Raw genomic sequence first — 15,321 nt, forward strand, 5'->3', positions numbered from 1 at the left:
GGGAACAAAGCTCGTCTATCCAAGTAAGATTATCCAATTGCAACAAGATATTGACTGTACATCAGCTACAGCATGCTCTGCAATATCAACAGTAGCAAGAGCCTGCTGTACATCCTAGTATGACATCTTAAGGTTTCTGCAGACTTCTTTTAGCGTCTTACAGGCTGCTCTTAGGAGGAACTTGCTCTGATCAAGTTGGGAAGAACATTTTTGAGACATCCATAAGCCCACTTACAAGGCTGATAAACTGCTACAATAATCGTAGAGAGCTCTTTCAATTCATTTTCTTTTTTCATAGGTTGTGCTAATTCACAACGACACATTGTCTCAATGCACTTCTTTTTTTCTCTTCCTTTTTTATGTTTCCAGATGCAACAATCGGACCCAGTGTGTTGTGATCACAGGTTCAGATGTCTTCCCTGACCCGTGTCCAGGGACCTACAAGTATCTGGAGGTCCAGTACGAGTGTGTGCCCTACAGTAAGTATGACCCTTCTGTCACGATTTGAAAACCCCCTCCTCTCGGCTTCTCTTCCTTTCTGCCCTCTGCCTTCTCTTTGTGTTGTTCCATACACGTCCCATTTCTGCTCTGCCTCTCTTTGTCTACAGTACCTTTCAGCACCCCTCTTCCTCTGTTTCTTCTTCAATCTGTGTCATGCAGTGAACTTTCCATGAAATATGACCTGTAAAACCCTTTGGTCCTCCTCTGCACTCCCCCTCATTATTGATGTGCTCACAGTGTTTCCACGAGCCCAGTTATGAGGTAGCAGACTAGAGGGAGGGCAGAGGAAGTCATGCTGCCTCTCTGTGATAGCAAGCGGGAGCTTCCCTTCTTGTGTAGAGCAGTCTATCAGGCGAAAGCACAGCTCGACTTGACTTGATGGCTTAATATACAGTCACACAACAGGTGCTGAAATATGTTAACAGATGTTTCATTATGTAACAGCACAGAAAGCTCCTCTCATAAGTCAACAAGGCAACAATTCATCTAAAGAGATGGTGTTAGCATTTTGTCTGCTGCTCTGATGCTAAAATATTCATTGCCATTCAGCTCCCAAACAATCTTTAGCTCATGCTTTGTATTAAAAGTCCCCTCTGTCCTTTAGGCTGCCATCTTCATTTGCAATTTGTGCAGAAATTCCCCCATTTAACCTTTGCAAACTGATTAATGACAAAGATTTAGATGAATCGCCATCAGGTAGAACTGACATAATTAGAGCAGAGAGAGATGGGAAGATAGTCTTTTGGAATTTTTATAGTATTTTCTACCTTTATGTCTTTACATGTGTTTCAGTTTTAACGCAAATTAAAGAACATTGATTATAAATAATTCATGTTTTTTTTGGACTGTGCTTCCTCTTCATTACATCTGTCCTACATTGATTATTATCTCTATTTCTGACCAACTTGTTCAACCTAATACTGGATGAGATTGCACTCATGAACATAACTAGATGCTAAAACTCATTACAACTTAAAGGTTAACCTCTCTGTGGTTCTGAGGACATATAATTAAAGGTGGAATACACAATAATGGCCATTTAAGTTAAAACTATTGAACAGAGACGGATCTAGTAGCACAAACATTCAACATGAAGGTGCTTGTGTTTTTCCTTTGTTTTTTTTTTTCTCTTGCCTTTATCATTAGGTGAAGTATTGATCTCATCTCTTGCTGTTTTAGCCCCGACCTTAATAAAAGGATTAGCCTCAAGGTGCACTCATGTACACCCACTGTTATGATTGTGTTTTTTTTTTCTTTTCTTTTCTTTTCTTACTCTGAGGAAATAGTCAGGATTGCTGTAGTGTGTTGATTAAACTTTCACTCTAGGTCATTTAATTCTTTCAAGTTCTGTTTAATCCACCTTATTCCTATAACTCATGACACTTTGCTTGGCATCAGTACCAGCATGTAATAAAAAAAAAACAACAAAAAAAGAAAACGTGGGAACATCAACTTTTTAAATATCAAATAGTATACTTTATACATACCAGTCCCCTCATCTATCAAAGATTTGGAGGATTGCCAGAAGAAATTGTTTGATTACATGTTTTAACATACTTAGCTGCTTTGTGTACGTTATTACTAATAAACAAAAAGCTAACAATTGAAAAACCTGATACACGTCACTGCTTGCACAATAATAAAGCTGATCATTTTTCATTTTTTTGTTGAAGGATGTTAGGCAACACTGTGTTATTCTCTAAGCAGAAGTAAAGCCCAACTAGTACCTTAATGCCACATGCCACCAGATGTGGTTTCTTGTGTCATTGTCAGAATGTTACAGTGCTGTTTGTTCCTCTCTTGCAAGAGCTGACCAATATTGCAACCAAACAGCTGCTGATGTAATTTAATTCTTTCCATGAGCTTAAATCTCTTGAGAGCACATTAATTCCATATTTCACTACTTTGCAATGATCATTTAAGGCTGAGAATGGGGATGGGAGCTGCAGGTTATACTGATGAGCTAACACATATTACGGAACCCTAAAATAGCATTACATGTTTCTTATACGTAAAGATTTTTTCAGTTCTTCAATCTACAGTACTGTTAATCAGTTTAACCCTTGTGTCTACAAATGGGGTCCAACTGACCCCACACACGTAAAACTTGTATCATTTGCCACAGTCCTCTAAGTTGGCCTCAATCCTCGCACTCACAAGGGTAAAAGAACTGATGTTTCTTGTCTTGTTGTAGGTTGCAATCAACCACAACATTATGTGACAATTTCCTTTTGTGGACTTTTTATTTAAATGAGCAGATATCAGGAAATTTGTCTGGTTGCTTTAAATGTAGATTCTTCAGCACCATTCTTCTTGATTCCTTGTTTATTGGTAGCTGGTAAAAACACCTGATTACAGAAACGACTCCATTTCACTTTTGTTGCACGTTAAACACCATATTATTGGTGCACAAGTTACGTTTTGTGTAGTTAAAGGCAAACAGCAACAAGTAACGTATCTTAACAGGGACAACAGCAAGTGTGCAAAAATGGAAACCAATAAAAAAAAGATAATTAGTAAAACTGCAACCAGTTTCCTCAATCTTACAGGTTAAATCTCATGTTATTTAATTTAATCGACAATAATAATCTGTAAAGTTGCTTTCACTGTGATCTATTCAGTCTAATTGATCCATATAGAATGGAAAAGATGCTCACTCCTGTCTAGATTTTACTTATTCGAATCATTTAACTATCTGCCCTCACAGCAGACATAAAAAGACCACCAACATTTCTTACTTTGAAATACTTAGTTGTTAAAGTGTGTAAGAAACTATTGATGAATGGTCAGTACGAAACGTCCAACAGCAGATGACCCCATTTCACATCTTTAAAGACACCAAATGGCCTAAACCTTATATGTATGAGCAAAGGGTACATGACCTGTACCCCTTGCAGGAATAAGGTGGATTAGTAAAACGCATACACGTTCACGTCATTCTCAGAAATTCCAATCATGCACGTCTGTAGCCGTATCTTTTTGCTTCTCAAGGTCCATGTCCAACCAGAATAGGATCAAGAGCACAGAATGTTTCCTATCACAACTGCCCTGGTAAGTTTTTAGTGTTCTCCCAGTCTAGTGCAGACAAACCCGAGTCCAGTCCAGCCTTTCCCATCCAAGCCCCACTGTAAACCATGCTAGCTTTTGATTTGTTTGGTAGACTTCCTTGTTTTGTTGCTTTCCACTTACCAATCCTCTGTCTCTTTCCGTGAAATATAATCAATATTCGACACATCGGTTTGTAGTCAGACTAATGCAGAGAGAAGCAATCACAGGGGAAGATTAACTTTTCCTCACCATAGCAAACTCTTACAGCAGCTTTCAGACAGGATGGCAAAGCCCCCGCTACAGTTTTCTAGTTTTCAGATGAAAAAGATCAAATGCCAAATACCAAGATTTGTGATTAAAAACATTTCAGTGGTCCAAGGGCTTAGGCTCCCCTGGATTTGCTAGGACACAAGATGTTTTGCAAGAGAGGGTATTAAATCCTCATTAAGCTGATCTACATGGGGAGCAAAGACAGTGTCCTCATTTTGACCAGTAACTACTACACATCAAAATCTGCTTCCCCACCAACATATCACATTTTATTTGAGCATCCTATTATTTAAGCCTTTATATAATCACACAAGTAAATTTGTATTTTTACTCATTTGCAAGTGGACTTTGCAAGTTGACTACATTTCCACATTTTTTTTTCCTTTTAGTGTAAGAATTTGATCCTTGCCACAAATGGCCATTAGTAATGTTTTTTTTTTCATTCTCCCAACAGAGGATGTAAATTTTTGCTTTCACTTGGCGCAGTGTCACCTGCTCAACTGGATTCAGTAATTGCTTGAAGAAGGCAACACAAAAGCTGTGATGTTTTTTATGATTAATCGTCTCTGCAGTGTGTTTTTGCCTCTTCTACAGGTGCATGTCATAATTAAGAAAATTGTTAACAAAATATATATTTATTATAGTGTTACACACAGAGGGACGGTTTTCAAGTGTGACTAAGTGTTGATGAAAAACAAAATTATATCTTTCACACAGTTTGAATTTTACATAAGACCAAGAATGAAGGATTTTTAAAGCTGAAATGCCATCCATCTGAAAAGTATGCCCATGTGCTGTACAATATGCTCTCAATATTTGGTTTGGGCTTCTTTACATGAATTACCAGATCAGTGTGGGTCGGATTGGTGGTAATCAGCTTATGGTATTGCTGAGGTATTAAGGAGGTCCAGAATGTCTTTAAGAGCAACCACCAGCTTGTCTGAATTGTTGCATCTGATGTCTCTCATTTTCTAGCTGACAATACTCGGTGAATGCCTTATGGAATTTAAGTTGAGCCAGTTTGCCAGTTAGTCAAGCCCACTGATGCAGTGGTCATTAAACCAGGCATTGGTGCCTATGGCAGTGATCACAGGTCAAATGTGCTGCTGAAAAAGATTTAGACAGTTGTCAGCAGAGGGAAGCGTGTGCTCTTTTTGTTGAAAGTTCCCTAAAATTTTACCAGTAGACTGACTTCATTAAACTGTGTACCAACACTACAATATATTTGTCTCCACAAATATATATATATATATATATATATATATATATATATATATATATATATATATATATTATGTTGGAAACATAGCAGACTCTGAAGCAATTTGGATTATGTCCCTTCAATGGTCATCCTACAGACTTTCTGACCTTGATTTCTCAATAAAGTGCCTCTTTTATTGCCTCTTGATGCTCTGACTACAGCTGCAGTCCACACCTTTTGATTCTCCCCCAAATTCATGAATGGGTCTTGCTGCACAATTGTCTGAAGGACCTCTGCACCTTGTTCTATAACAGTTTTCCTTCCTCTCATCTTGCCAATGATAGGCTTGAATGCAGCTCTCTCTAAACAGCCATCTTCTTTAGCAGAGACCTTTTGTGGTTTACCCACCTTGGGGAGGATGTTAGCGATCGCCTGCTGGCCTTTTTGTTGGTCTTATGTAATATTACAAAACTGTTATTTTGCGTTGTGGCAACATGCCATTATCATCAATTAACCAAGCTAAACATTTGAAATAAGTCACTCTGGGTTTGATACAGGAGTTTCACTTTTTGAAGTGAATTACAAAACTAGCTTAACTTTGACATTCTCAAATTTACTGATGTGCACCCATGCTCTACCTTGTAGTGTGGTAGAGCTGTGTCAGAAAGCACAACCATCTATCATCATCAATATGTTTGACTATAAGTAGCTAAATGTGACAGTGATTGACACAAGTGATTAACAGCATGACTGTTTGTCTCTGTTGAATATTTTTGTTTAGTCTCCCAGTTCTCCTAATTTTCTTTCTTTTTTGTATGATTTAAATTATGTTCTGATTTAATTTAATCACTTGAGTAACTAAAGTTAAATCACAACAAAATGCAACACCAAACAATGTTTGAAAGTGATCATAAGAAGTCAAGACATTTCAATTTGGAATACTAAAGAAATAGCATGTAATATCCATTGGGACCATTGTAGTGTCTTTGGGTTAATGTGGTTTGAGATGTGTTTTGTGTTTGTTCTGTTGCTGTATGAAACTGACTGTCTTCCCTTCCCCCTGTGCAATCTGCAGGAACTTCTTGGGTATCTGACTTACTCTCCTCGCTCTCCGATTTCTGATCACACTGATTGTTCTTTCTATTTTTACATTTTATTAACCTCATCAGATCTTCCTCCATGTGTTATTTTCTTTCCAGATTTTCCTCGGCCATGTTTCTCTGTCCAGCTATGTGTCTTTAATTTTACTCCTATTTTTTAACTGTGGATGCTTCAGACAACTGTTGTTACGTTGCTTGCTCGCCTGTCCATATTTGATCCCTTAGTTGGGCACAACACACTTGAATTTCTTCTGCAGAATGGAGTGCATTCATTTATGGACCCTTATGCATCTCAAGGTTCCATTCTCTTTTGTGACTGAAGCCTAGGTCAGACACGAGCGTTCCTGACATAAGTTTTGAGAAAAACGATGTTCCTAATCTAAGGAGAAATTATATTGATTGCGTAAAACTGATTTATGTGCATGTTGATCCCTTTTAAGCAAATAAACAAAACAAAAACCAACAGCTGATAGACGAGCACAAAAAAAATATGAAAAAAAAAACAGATACTTCTCTGAAATCATTATTTAGATTTTGATTATTGGAATTTACATTGTTGGCTACAAACCAACCAAATATCAAAACAAAAGCTGTTATTGTAAGCAGTGAATTTTCCTGATGGTGTGTTTGACTACATGCTTTAGCTACCTTATAATTTCAAACAGAGTAGAAACTAACTATTAACTTGCTTAACTACCTCTCACTGTTTTTGGTCAATTGACATAAATATAATGTACTCTTGTTTTTTTTTTAATTTATTTATTTTTTTATGTTTGTTGGTGTTCGGTTGTGTGTAGTAAAATCCTTTTGCATTTTTTAGGGTCCAGTAACAAGAGTGATTAATCGTCAGTGGCCCAATATATTGTAAATACAATAGCAGTTCCACTCTATGCAATATGCATATGAAGAAGAACTCGAGGTTCCACATGCCTGTAGCTGTTGCTACTATTCATTGCAGCATATAAAGTTTCGGAAGGTAAAGAGGTAAAGTCATTAAAAAACTACAACTCAGTGGCTGTACTGGCAGAAGAACAGATGTTGGCCAAAACAACGTTTTCAATAAAACCTTGTTAGCAAAAGTGATTTTTACTTTTTTGGCCATATGTAGATAAACCACTAATTATCTGGGTTTATCTTATCTCATAGCCCACAGCAGAAACACATCAACACTGAAATTATTTGTTCATTTATTCCAAGTCATTTTGTTGTCACCAATGACATTGCTTATTATACAGTTTCCTACTTGTAAGACAGGTAGGTGTATTTTATTTTATTTTTTTTTACAATAACTGAAACAGTAATCCTTTAATTTTATCATAATTTATTCTAGCAAAAAAAGGGATAATGTATAACACGTACACTGTAGTTTTTTTTTTTTTTTTTTTTTTTCCGCTTCCACAGTTTTATATCAAAATGTAGCTCTTTCGTCTCATTCCAAGTCTAAAAGTTATTTTAGACCGAACCTTCTTTAGCTCTTCGTTGTCTAACCTAGGCTTCAGTTTAATCTGGGAAATATTCACACATATGTTTTGAATAACCTTCCTCATGTTACAGAGTAAATGTTGAGTCTTTATTTCATTTATTTTCTGTCTTTCCTTACGTTTCTGTGTGTTTTATGTTGCTGTGTCAGTGGATCCGACTTCCTTAGCATTCCATAGATACACAGAATCTGAAGAAGTAGGATCAACAATTTTACCTTCCCTGTTGGGTTGTTTTTATCTGTTCCTAAGCACTTTTTAGTTTGAAAGAGGATTATCTTTCTGGGATAGGGAGCTGCCTTCAGAGTTGGGAAAATATGCTCAGTTTATTATAATTAGTATAGTTTAAAACTATATTTTGCAACATCACCCATGTTGGATGAAAATGTTTTAGCACAAGATGAGCGTTATCCTCATGACAAATACAAAAAAACACACAGGTGTAAATAGCATGGAAATGTTCAGCCATTATATCTTTCAAGGAGGAGATGGGTTTTTGTTCCGGAGATGAAAATCTTTTTTTTAATTTTTTTTTTTTTTTTTTTAATGTTTGTATCAACCCCAGAACAAAAAGCAAAAGACCATGTGAAAATATTAGACAGAGTCAGAAGCTGGGTAGACGAGTATAATTACCAACACTTAAATGTGTCCTGTACTGACAGAGGCTAAAAGGTCACTAAGTGAAGAAAACCATACAAAACAATATAAAAAGCAAAATTACAATCTTCAAATGCATACAGAGAAAAATACCATAATTTTTAAAGGTATGCTTTGTGGTCTGATGAAAATAAATCTACTTGGCAATAATAACTATCATTGCATTTAGAGAAAAAAAAAAAAGAGAAACTTGGAAGCCATATAACACCAACTCAACTGAAAAACAGGACTGGTAACATCAGGCTGTAGCAAACAAACCACAGGAAGGACTGGTGGAAAAATTGACTCAAAGACTCAAGACATAACCCAGAATTTTGATGCTTGGTCTCCCAAATTGGCAATTACCCTAATCATACTGCCGAATTATTTTCAAAGTTCTCTGCGAAGAACAAAGTCAGTGCTTTGGACAGGCCATCATAAAGCCCTGATTTCAGTTACATGTGTACAAAGCTAAAAATCTGTGAACAAACAAGGCGGCCTGCAAGTCAGTACAGGAGTGGACTATAATTCCAGTAAGCTATGGTGAGGAGCCTATGGAAGGAGACCCAAAATATTTTATTCTAGTTATTAATTATTAAAATCAGTTCTATGCATTTAAATCTCTGAATCTGAAGAAAGTTAAAAACAAACAAACAAACAAACAAAAAAAAAAACTCTTGAACAATTTCCCATTATTCTGGTATTTAGTAAAAGGCAATCCTTTAGTAATCCTTGCTGACCTACAACAGGAAATGTTTTGTCTGACTTAATGTTCAACATTGCCAAAAGCATTTTTGTTTTTAGTCATTTTATACAGCGTGTACTTTTCATCACTTATAGTTTTTGAGTCTCTTCTATTCAAATATTACTACGTTTATGCCATATATTACCAACACGTAACACATCTGCTATCTAAGGTTTCTGGGTTTTTTCTTATTTCTCTATTTCCATTCATTTTCCTCACTGATCATTTTTTAAATCAGTGCAAAAAAAGAAAAAAAGTCAGGTATTATTTACAGTATATTGTGAACTTTGTCATAGGTGTAAGTTTTAGTTTTGCATGCAGTATTTATGTGATTTGTTCAAATAATTTATGTGATTTCTCATCTCTTCTTTATGTAGTTAAAGATGGTTTTATTATTAAAGACTTTTGTCAAGTAATTACAGACGGGTGGCAAATGAAAGGAAAAACCCAAGTGCCTTGATAAAGTCTTAAGTCATAAAGCACCTAATGCACAGCTTAAGTCCCTCAAGGCATTGACTGGACAAGTCTGAATAAACCATATTTCATTAGACGATGTAGTGCTAAGAAGCATTAATCTGATTTAGATAGCTTGTGTATTTTTTTTCATTAAAGATTCTCTTATCTTTTTATGAATAAAGTAAACACTGTTGATCTTGGTATATATTCATTAAAAACCTTGGATTAAGAAATAAATAATTTGGGAAAGAAATAGTCAAATTAACCTTGTAATTTTTCTTACATTTTTGTACAGCTCTTTCATCTCAGTTTTGTTTTACTCTTATTGTGTTTACAGTCTTAATTTAAAAAAAAGTAACAAAATTAACATTAACAACTAATTAGGTATGGTAATTATGTCAAGTAAGAGTCTATGAATGGTATTATTTTAGTGTTCTGCACACTGACTAAAAATTGGAAATTGCTTCTTAACAGCAACGCAAATTCCAATTACGAGCCACAAAAACACATTAGAAAAGAACACAATAAGTTATAAACCATATGACTGAATATGCTTCCAGTTATTTTTTTTTTGGCCAGTTTTGACGACCCTTTGTACAGTTTAGAGATTTGGTTTCTAGTCCACAATATCTATAGAAACGAGGGTTCAGAGATTATAGTGAGTAAATGTTTTTTCTCCCACACCCCAAAACTTAAGAGATTACTTTTAGCACCAAAAGTGTTTGTCCCTTTCAGTTTATTAGTGTTGAATATCTATTTGAATGTACTATAATTGCCATTGAGAAATGGGCAGTATTTCTGTTCCTTTTTTTTTTTTTGTTTTGATGATGTGGTCTCCATACTGCATAGTGTAATGATACTTCCATTACTTTTGTACTTGACAGCCCCCTACACAGCCTAGCAATATTTATTGATATAATTTGCTAATGATCAGCCTGAGAATTATCTTTACTGAAGGATCTACAAACCTTCACAGCGAGTCAGTCTGTGCATTACGGGGATTTGCAAAATTTTTCAAAACCCTTGAACTTTAACAGTACAACAGGGTAGCGTACAACTGAAGCGAAAGGAAAATGAGCGAGACAGGAGTTTGGTATTAGTCCCCCAAGTCAATACTTTGCAGTGTCCATCCATTTTCATATATTTTGCCAGCTTCCCTGTACCTGCTGAAGAAAAGCTTTCTCCCTCATGATGCAGCCGACACCATTTACCTTGGGGAAGGGACGTTAAGGGGGATGATGTTCACTTCATGGAGCACTTTGGAAGTTGGATGGATCTTATTTTTTGTTTTACCTGACCACAGCACTTTTTGCTGTGTCCCCTTCATGGTTTGATGCAAATTGATAACTGGACTTTTCATGGCTTTTTTCAATCATGTCCTGCTTCTTGGCACTCTTCCACAAGGACCAAATTTGTGGCGAGAGTGACTAATAGTTTCCCGTCGACAGATTCTTCCACCTGAGCTTTGTGGACTTATGCAGTTTCTCCAAAATTACCATTGGCTTCATGTTCTCTGACTAATTCTCTCCTTACCGAATTGTCAATTTAGGTATATGGCCATCTCATTGTATGTTTAAAGCTTGACATATTGCTTTAAGCCTAACTTTAACTTCTTCATAATTTTATCCCTGACTTGTCCAGTGTGTTCCTTAGTTGTTCACTGTTGTTGTCTAACAAACCTCTAAGGCCTTCATAGATCAGCTGTATTAACACTAAAATTAAAAGACACACAGGCAGACTCTGGACTTAAGAAGACAATTAATAGTGATGTATTTTATTTAGTGGTATCACACTAAAGAGGGGAATTTAAAATGTAGATCAGGCTTTTAATATTGAAATCCATACATATTTTCCCTTTTAGTTCAAAAATCAAGCTCTGTGTTTTGTGCATCTCACATAGACATGCAAAAAACATTAGATGAAAACACTGCAAGGTACTTTAGCAACAAAATTTGAAAATAGTTTACAAATTTTCCTTCCCACGTCTCTTTAACAAATTTGAGACTACCTATGTGGCTTGCCATTTGTATACATGTTATAAAGCATAATTGGTTGTTAACTGCTTAATCCATCTGCCTATATGCTATGTTGCTTCAGTCAGTTGTTCTGTTTATTTTTTATTTTTCATTTTTTACTTTGATTTGTCACCCGTCTTTGTACAAGAAAAACAGCTGAATTAAAAAAAAAAAAAAACTAAAAAAAAACTACTTTTTGTGGTTTGTGGTGGTGGGTGGATTAAAGGAACCAAAGTACGGTTCTACTTCAGTTTGGCCTTCCAACAGCTTACCTTGAAAATCTGTCGCATTCATTCATTGGTGCAAACCATGATTATTACGAAGTTTGCTTTTGCCCTCTTTCTTGCTGAAAAAGAGACGGCTTTTGTTGTGTTCAACACCGTTTCTGTTGAGTAGTTTTACTGAAATATATCATGTTATATGTAGAAGCGAAATGGGAGTTGTCATCAAGGACAGCACAAAACTAATATGTGGAATCTAGTTTTGTTAAAATCCATCCACCACAATAAACCAATCTGAAACTGTTCACAAACGCAGCAACTGTGATCGGACCATTTTTTGTCTGTGAGAGTCTAACCTCTTTTTTACAACAGGACTTTGACAGCTGTGTGCCATCTTTCTCACAACTTTCCTGCTTCTAATAGGTGTACCCATCTATTTCCATGTCTCATAACATGTTGCTGCATATGTAATCATAGCAATGACAGTTAATTCATATTAATCTCTTTTTTCCCCTTGCAACCCTTTCATTCTCTCGTCCAACGCTTAAAATAGAAGTGGAGCAAAAAGGTAAATAACAGACATGATCAAAACCCTAGCTCCTTGTTTTGTGGCATCTGGTTGTAAATTACCTATTTTCTCATGGTGGCCTCTACAAACACATTGCAGATGTTTCCTTTCAGAATTCCCCCCGCCCTTTTCCCCCCTTTCTCCAGCTGTAATGTTAATGGCCAGAGAAGAGCTGTAAGGGAAGTAGTGAGGCTGGCCATAAAAGAAATGGCACACATGCAGCCCAAAAGATGTAAATGGGGGTGTATTGGCTGCAGTCCTTAGGGACATCCTCTTCTCATTCTCCCTGTGTGCTTTTGCTACTCAGCAGAATCTCATATTGCCTGGCTTCCAAACCCCTTCCCATAGCATGCTATGGTAACAGTGTTTCTTGGGCCTCTTTTCAAGCTATTGCATTCTACTGTCCCCCTTTTCTCCAAGCTCCCCCTTCTCACTCTTCCTCCAACATTACTTTCATCTTGACCACTTGCTTCTCTTTTGTCTGTTGATTCTTATCCCTCTTATACCTCAAAGCAACAACCAAAACACCTCAACAAACCCTTAGTTAAAGTATCTTAAAATGCAACGATTGTGATATCTGCACCACTTTGTAAAGACAAACATTTCTGGTGCATTGGGGTGGTGTACTCGAGGACAATCCAAGTACACTTACACACACACGCACACACACTTTTGCAGACTCGGCTGACTCCTGCTCTGTCATAACCTCTACCATCTATTGCCAAGTGACTTCTTTTGTTTAGTTTTCTTTAGTTCTGTTGTTGTTTACTGACCAGTTTTTTATTAGGTTATGTTTCTATTCGACCCCCTTCCCTTTTTTATGTTCTAGTCAGCAGTAAATGTTTGAGGCCAACCTTTAATGTTTCAAGCTTTATATTACAATTTAATCATTTGCTTGATAACTTTTGTATTTTGTTTTCTTTTTGTGCACATGACTAAAATTGTTATAGTGATTGTTCATAATGCCCATAAATATTTGTTCATACTTTTATTAGAAATTATGTAGAAGAAATTGATGCCAGAGAACATGTTGTGATTATAAATCCTAGTTTCATGTTTCACCTTTTAACCTGTACCTGTTTCTCATTTTACTCTTCTCCCATTGCTAGTTTTTCTTTGTCCTGGGACTCTGAAAGCTGTCGGTGACCCTTCCTTTCGGTTTGAGGTGGAGCAACAAGCTGGGGCCTGGTGCAAAGACCCGCTTCAAGCTGGCGACAAAATCTACTTCATGCCTTGGACTCCATATAGGACAGACACATTAATCGAATATTCCTCCCTGGATGACGTCCAAAACGCCCGGCAGACCATCACCTACAAGCTGCCTCACCGGGTGGACGGGACTGGATTTGTGGTCTACGACGGGGCCGTGTTTTTCAACAAGGAGCGCACGCGCAATATTGTGAAGTTTGACCTGAGGACTCGCATCAAAAGTGGCGAGGCCATTATCAATAACGCCAACTACCACGACACGTCCCCCTACAAGTGGGGAGGCAAAACAGACATCGACCTGGCGGTAGACGAGAATGGGCTTTGGGTGATCTACGCCACTGAGCAGAACAATGGCATGATGGTTATCAGTCAATTGAACCCGTACACGCTTCGGTTTGAGGCTACCTGGGAAACTGCGTATGATAAGCGCTCAGCCTCCAATGCCTTCATGGTTTGTGGAGTATTGTACGTTGTGCGCTCCACCTATGAAGACAATGAAAGCGAGGTCAGCAAAAGTCTGATAGATTACGTTTATAACACCAAACAGAATCGTGGGGAATTTGTCGATATCCACTTTCCCAATCAGTACCAGTACATTGCAGCTGTGGATTATAATCCCAGAGATAACCAGCTCTATGTGTGGGATAACTTTTACGTCCTGAGGTACAACCTGGAGTTTGGCCCGCCTGACCCAGCACATGGTAAGAACTAGCCTCGCATACACATCTTCTACAGACAGTACATGTAAACATGATGCAGAAAAGTTTAAATTCCTAACAAGTGCATTTGATGAACCTTTGGTATTCCACATGTACTATCAGGTGCCATAACTGACTGATTTTTTAATTTAGAACCCTATATGTCAAAGATATGTTCAGGAAAGCTCTGAGTAGGAAAGCATCTTGAGGCTGTCTGAAGTGATAAACAACACCTTGAAGCAAGTTACCTTATCATGGAGGATCAGCATCCAGGGGATTTGGAGAGGTTTACCATCCCTGCATTCCCAGAGCACCAGATGCTAAAGCTCAGGGGACTATTGCTAGCATGTCGAGTGAGATGGTAGAAGCTGAGCTACAGTATGTCTGCTACTCTGGAAATGTGCATGCCAGGACAGGTGTAAAGTCTGGCCGAGGGCAAGGTGAGATTCTTCCCCGAGTAATGCTGAAATTCCAAATCTCTGTTGGCCATTAAAAAGAGGAAAAAACATCTCACCCTCCGAGACAGGAGTGTAAGGATTTAAGGTCCCGCCTAGGAAAGAGATGTTAGACACGAGGGAGAAGGATCAATCATCCAGGGTCACATCAGCTGCACATGTTTTTAATTTAGTTGTCAAGAGCAGAGAAGTAGCTAGTCCAGACCTGTGATAGCCCTTGCACTGAGAATATAATAACAGCAATTATCCTAATCCCCTTCACACCCAGAATCTTAAGCCCAAGAAATACCCAACACATTCAGTGATGAGCCACAGAGGTCAAGCAACTTTTCCACAGATTATCAGGAAGCTCGATATTTATTAATATGTTTGCTCGTCCACTTTGGTAGTGATAGGTCGTGGGCTAAGGCTGCTAAATTGGGTTCAGTCAGTGGAACAGCTTCAGTATAACCAGTAAGAGGCAGGCTTTACTGTGACAAAGAATAAAGTCCAGTTTTCAAAGAAGAAGTAATAAGTAATATGCCAGGAATCCACTGCCACAGCTAGAATTGTTATTATTCCGCCTTTGAATGTTTGATGTTCCTCCACAGCAGTACCCTAGCAAAGCCCTAGCATATGACAGAACTGAATTCACTATTTGCATTTTACAAGAAATATTAAATAATTTCATGAGGATAATGTGGTAAAAATTTATACCCTTATTTTAGATTATGAATTAGC

The 15,321-nt window shown here is 37.3% G+C and overlaps 1 protein-coding gene across 25 annotated transcripts in view; it reads left to right on the top strand.

The window, feature by feature from the left end:
- Positions 1–15,321, top strand: part of adgrl2a (adhesion G protein-coupled receptor L2a) — a 78,167-nt gene that overhangs the window by 10,135 nt on the left and 52,711 nt on the right. For 24 of the 25 annotated variants that reach the window (XR_001660212.1, XM_007542234.2, XM_016665694.1 and 21 more), the window contains exons 2-5: positions 370–479; positions 3,493–3,552; positions 12,225–12,239; positions 13,349–14,149. Coding sequence is in view for 24 of the 25 variants with exons in the window: in XM_007542234.2 (XP_007542296.1) it covers positions 370–479; positions 3,493–3,552; positions 12,225–12,239; positions 13,349–14,149 (986 nt within the window). In the remaining variant the exon portion in view is untranslated. The remainder of the gene's footprint in view (positions 1–369; positions 480–3,492; positions 3,553–12,224; positions 12,240–13,348; positions 14,150–15,321) is intronic. The other variant, XM_007542274.2, reaches the window with a different exon arrangement.

The sequence above is a fragment of the Poecilia formosa genome, unplaced genomic scaffold (assembly GCF_000485575.1).
Source record: "Poecilia formosa unplaced genomic scaffold, Poecilia_formosa-5.1.2 Scaffold10, whole genome shotgun sequence".
Lineage (NCBI taxonomy): Eukaryota > Metazoa > Chordata > Actinopteri > Cyprinodontiformes > Poeciliidae > Poecilia > Poecilia formosa.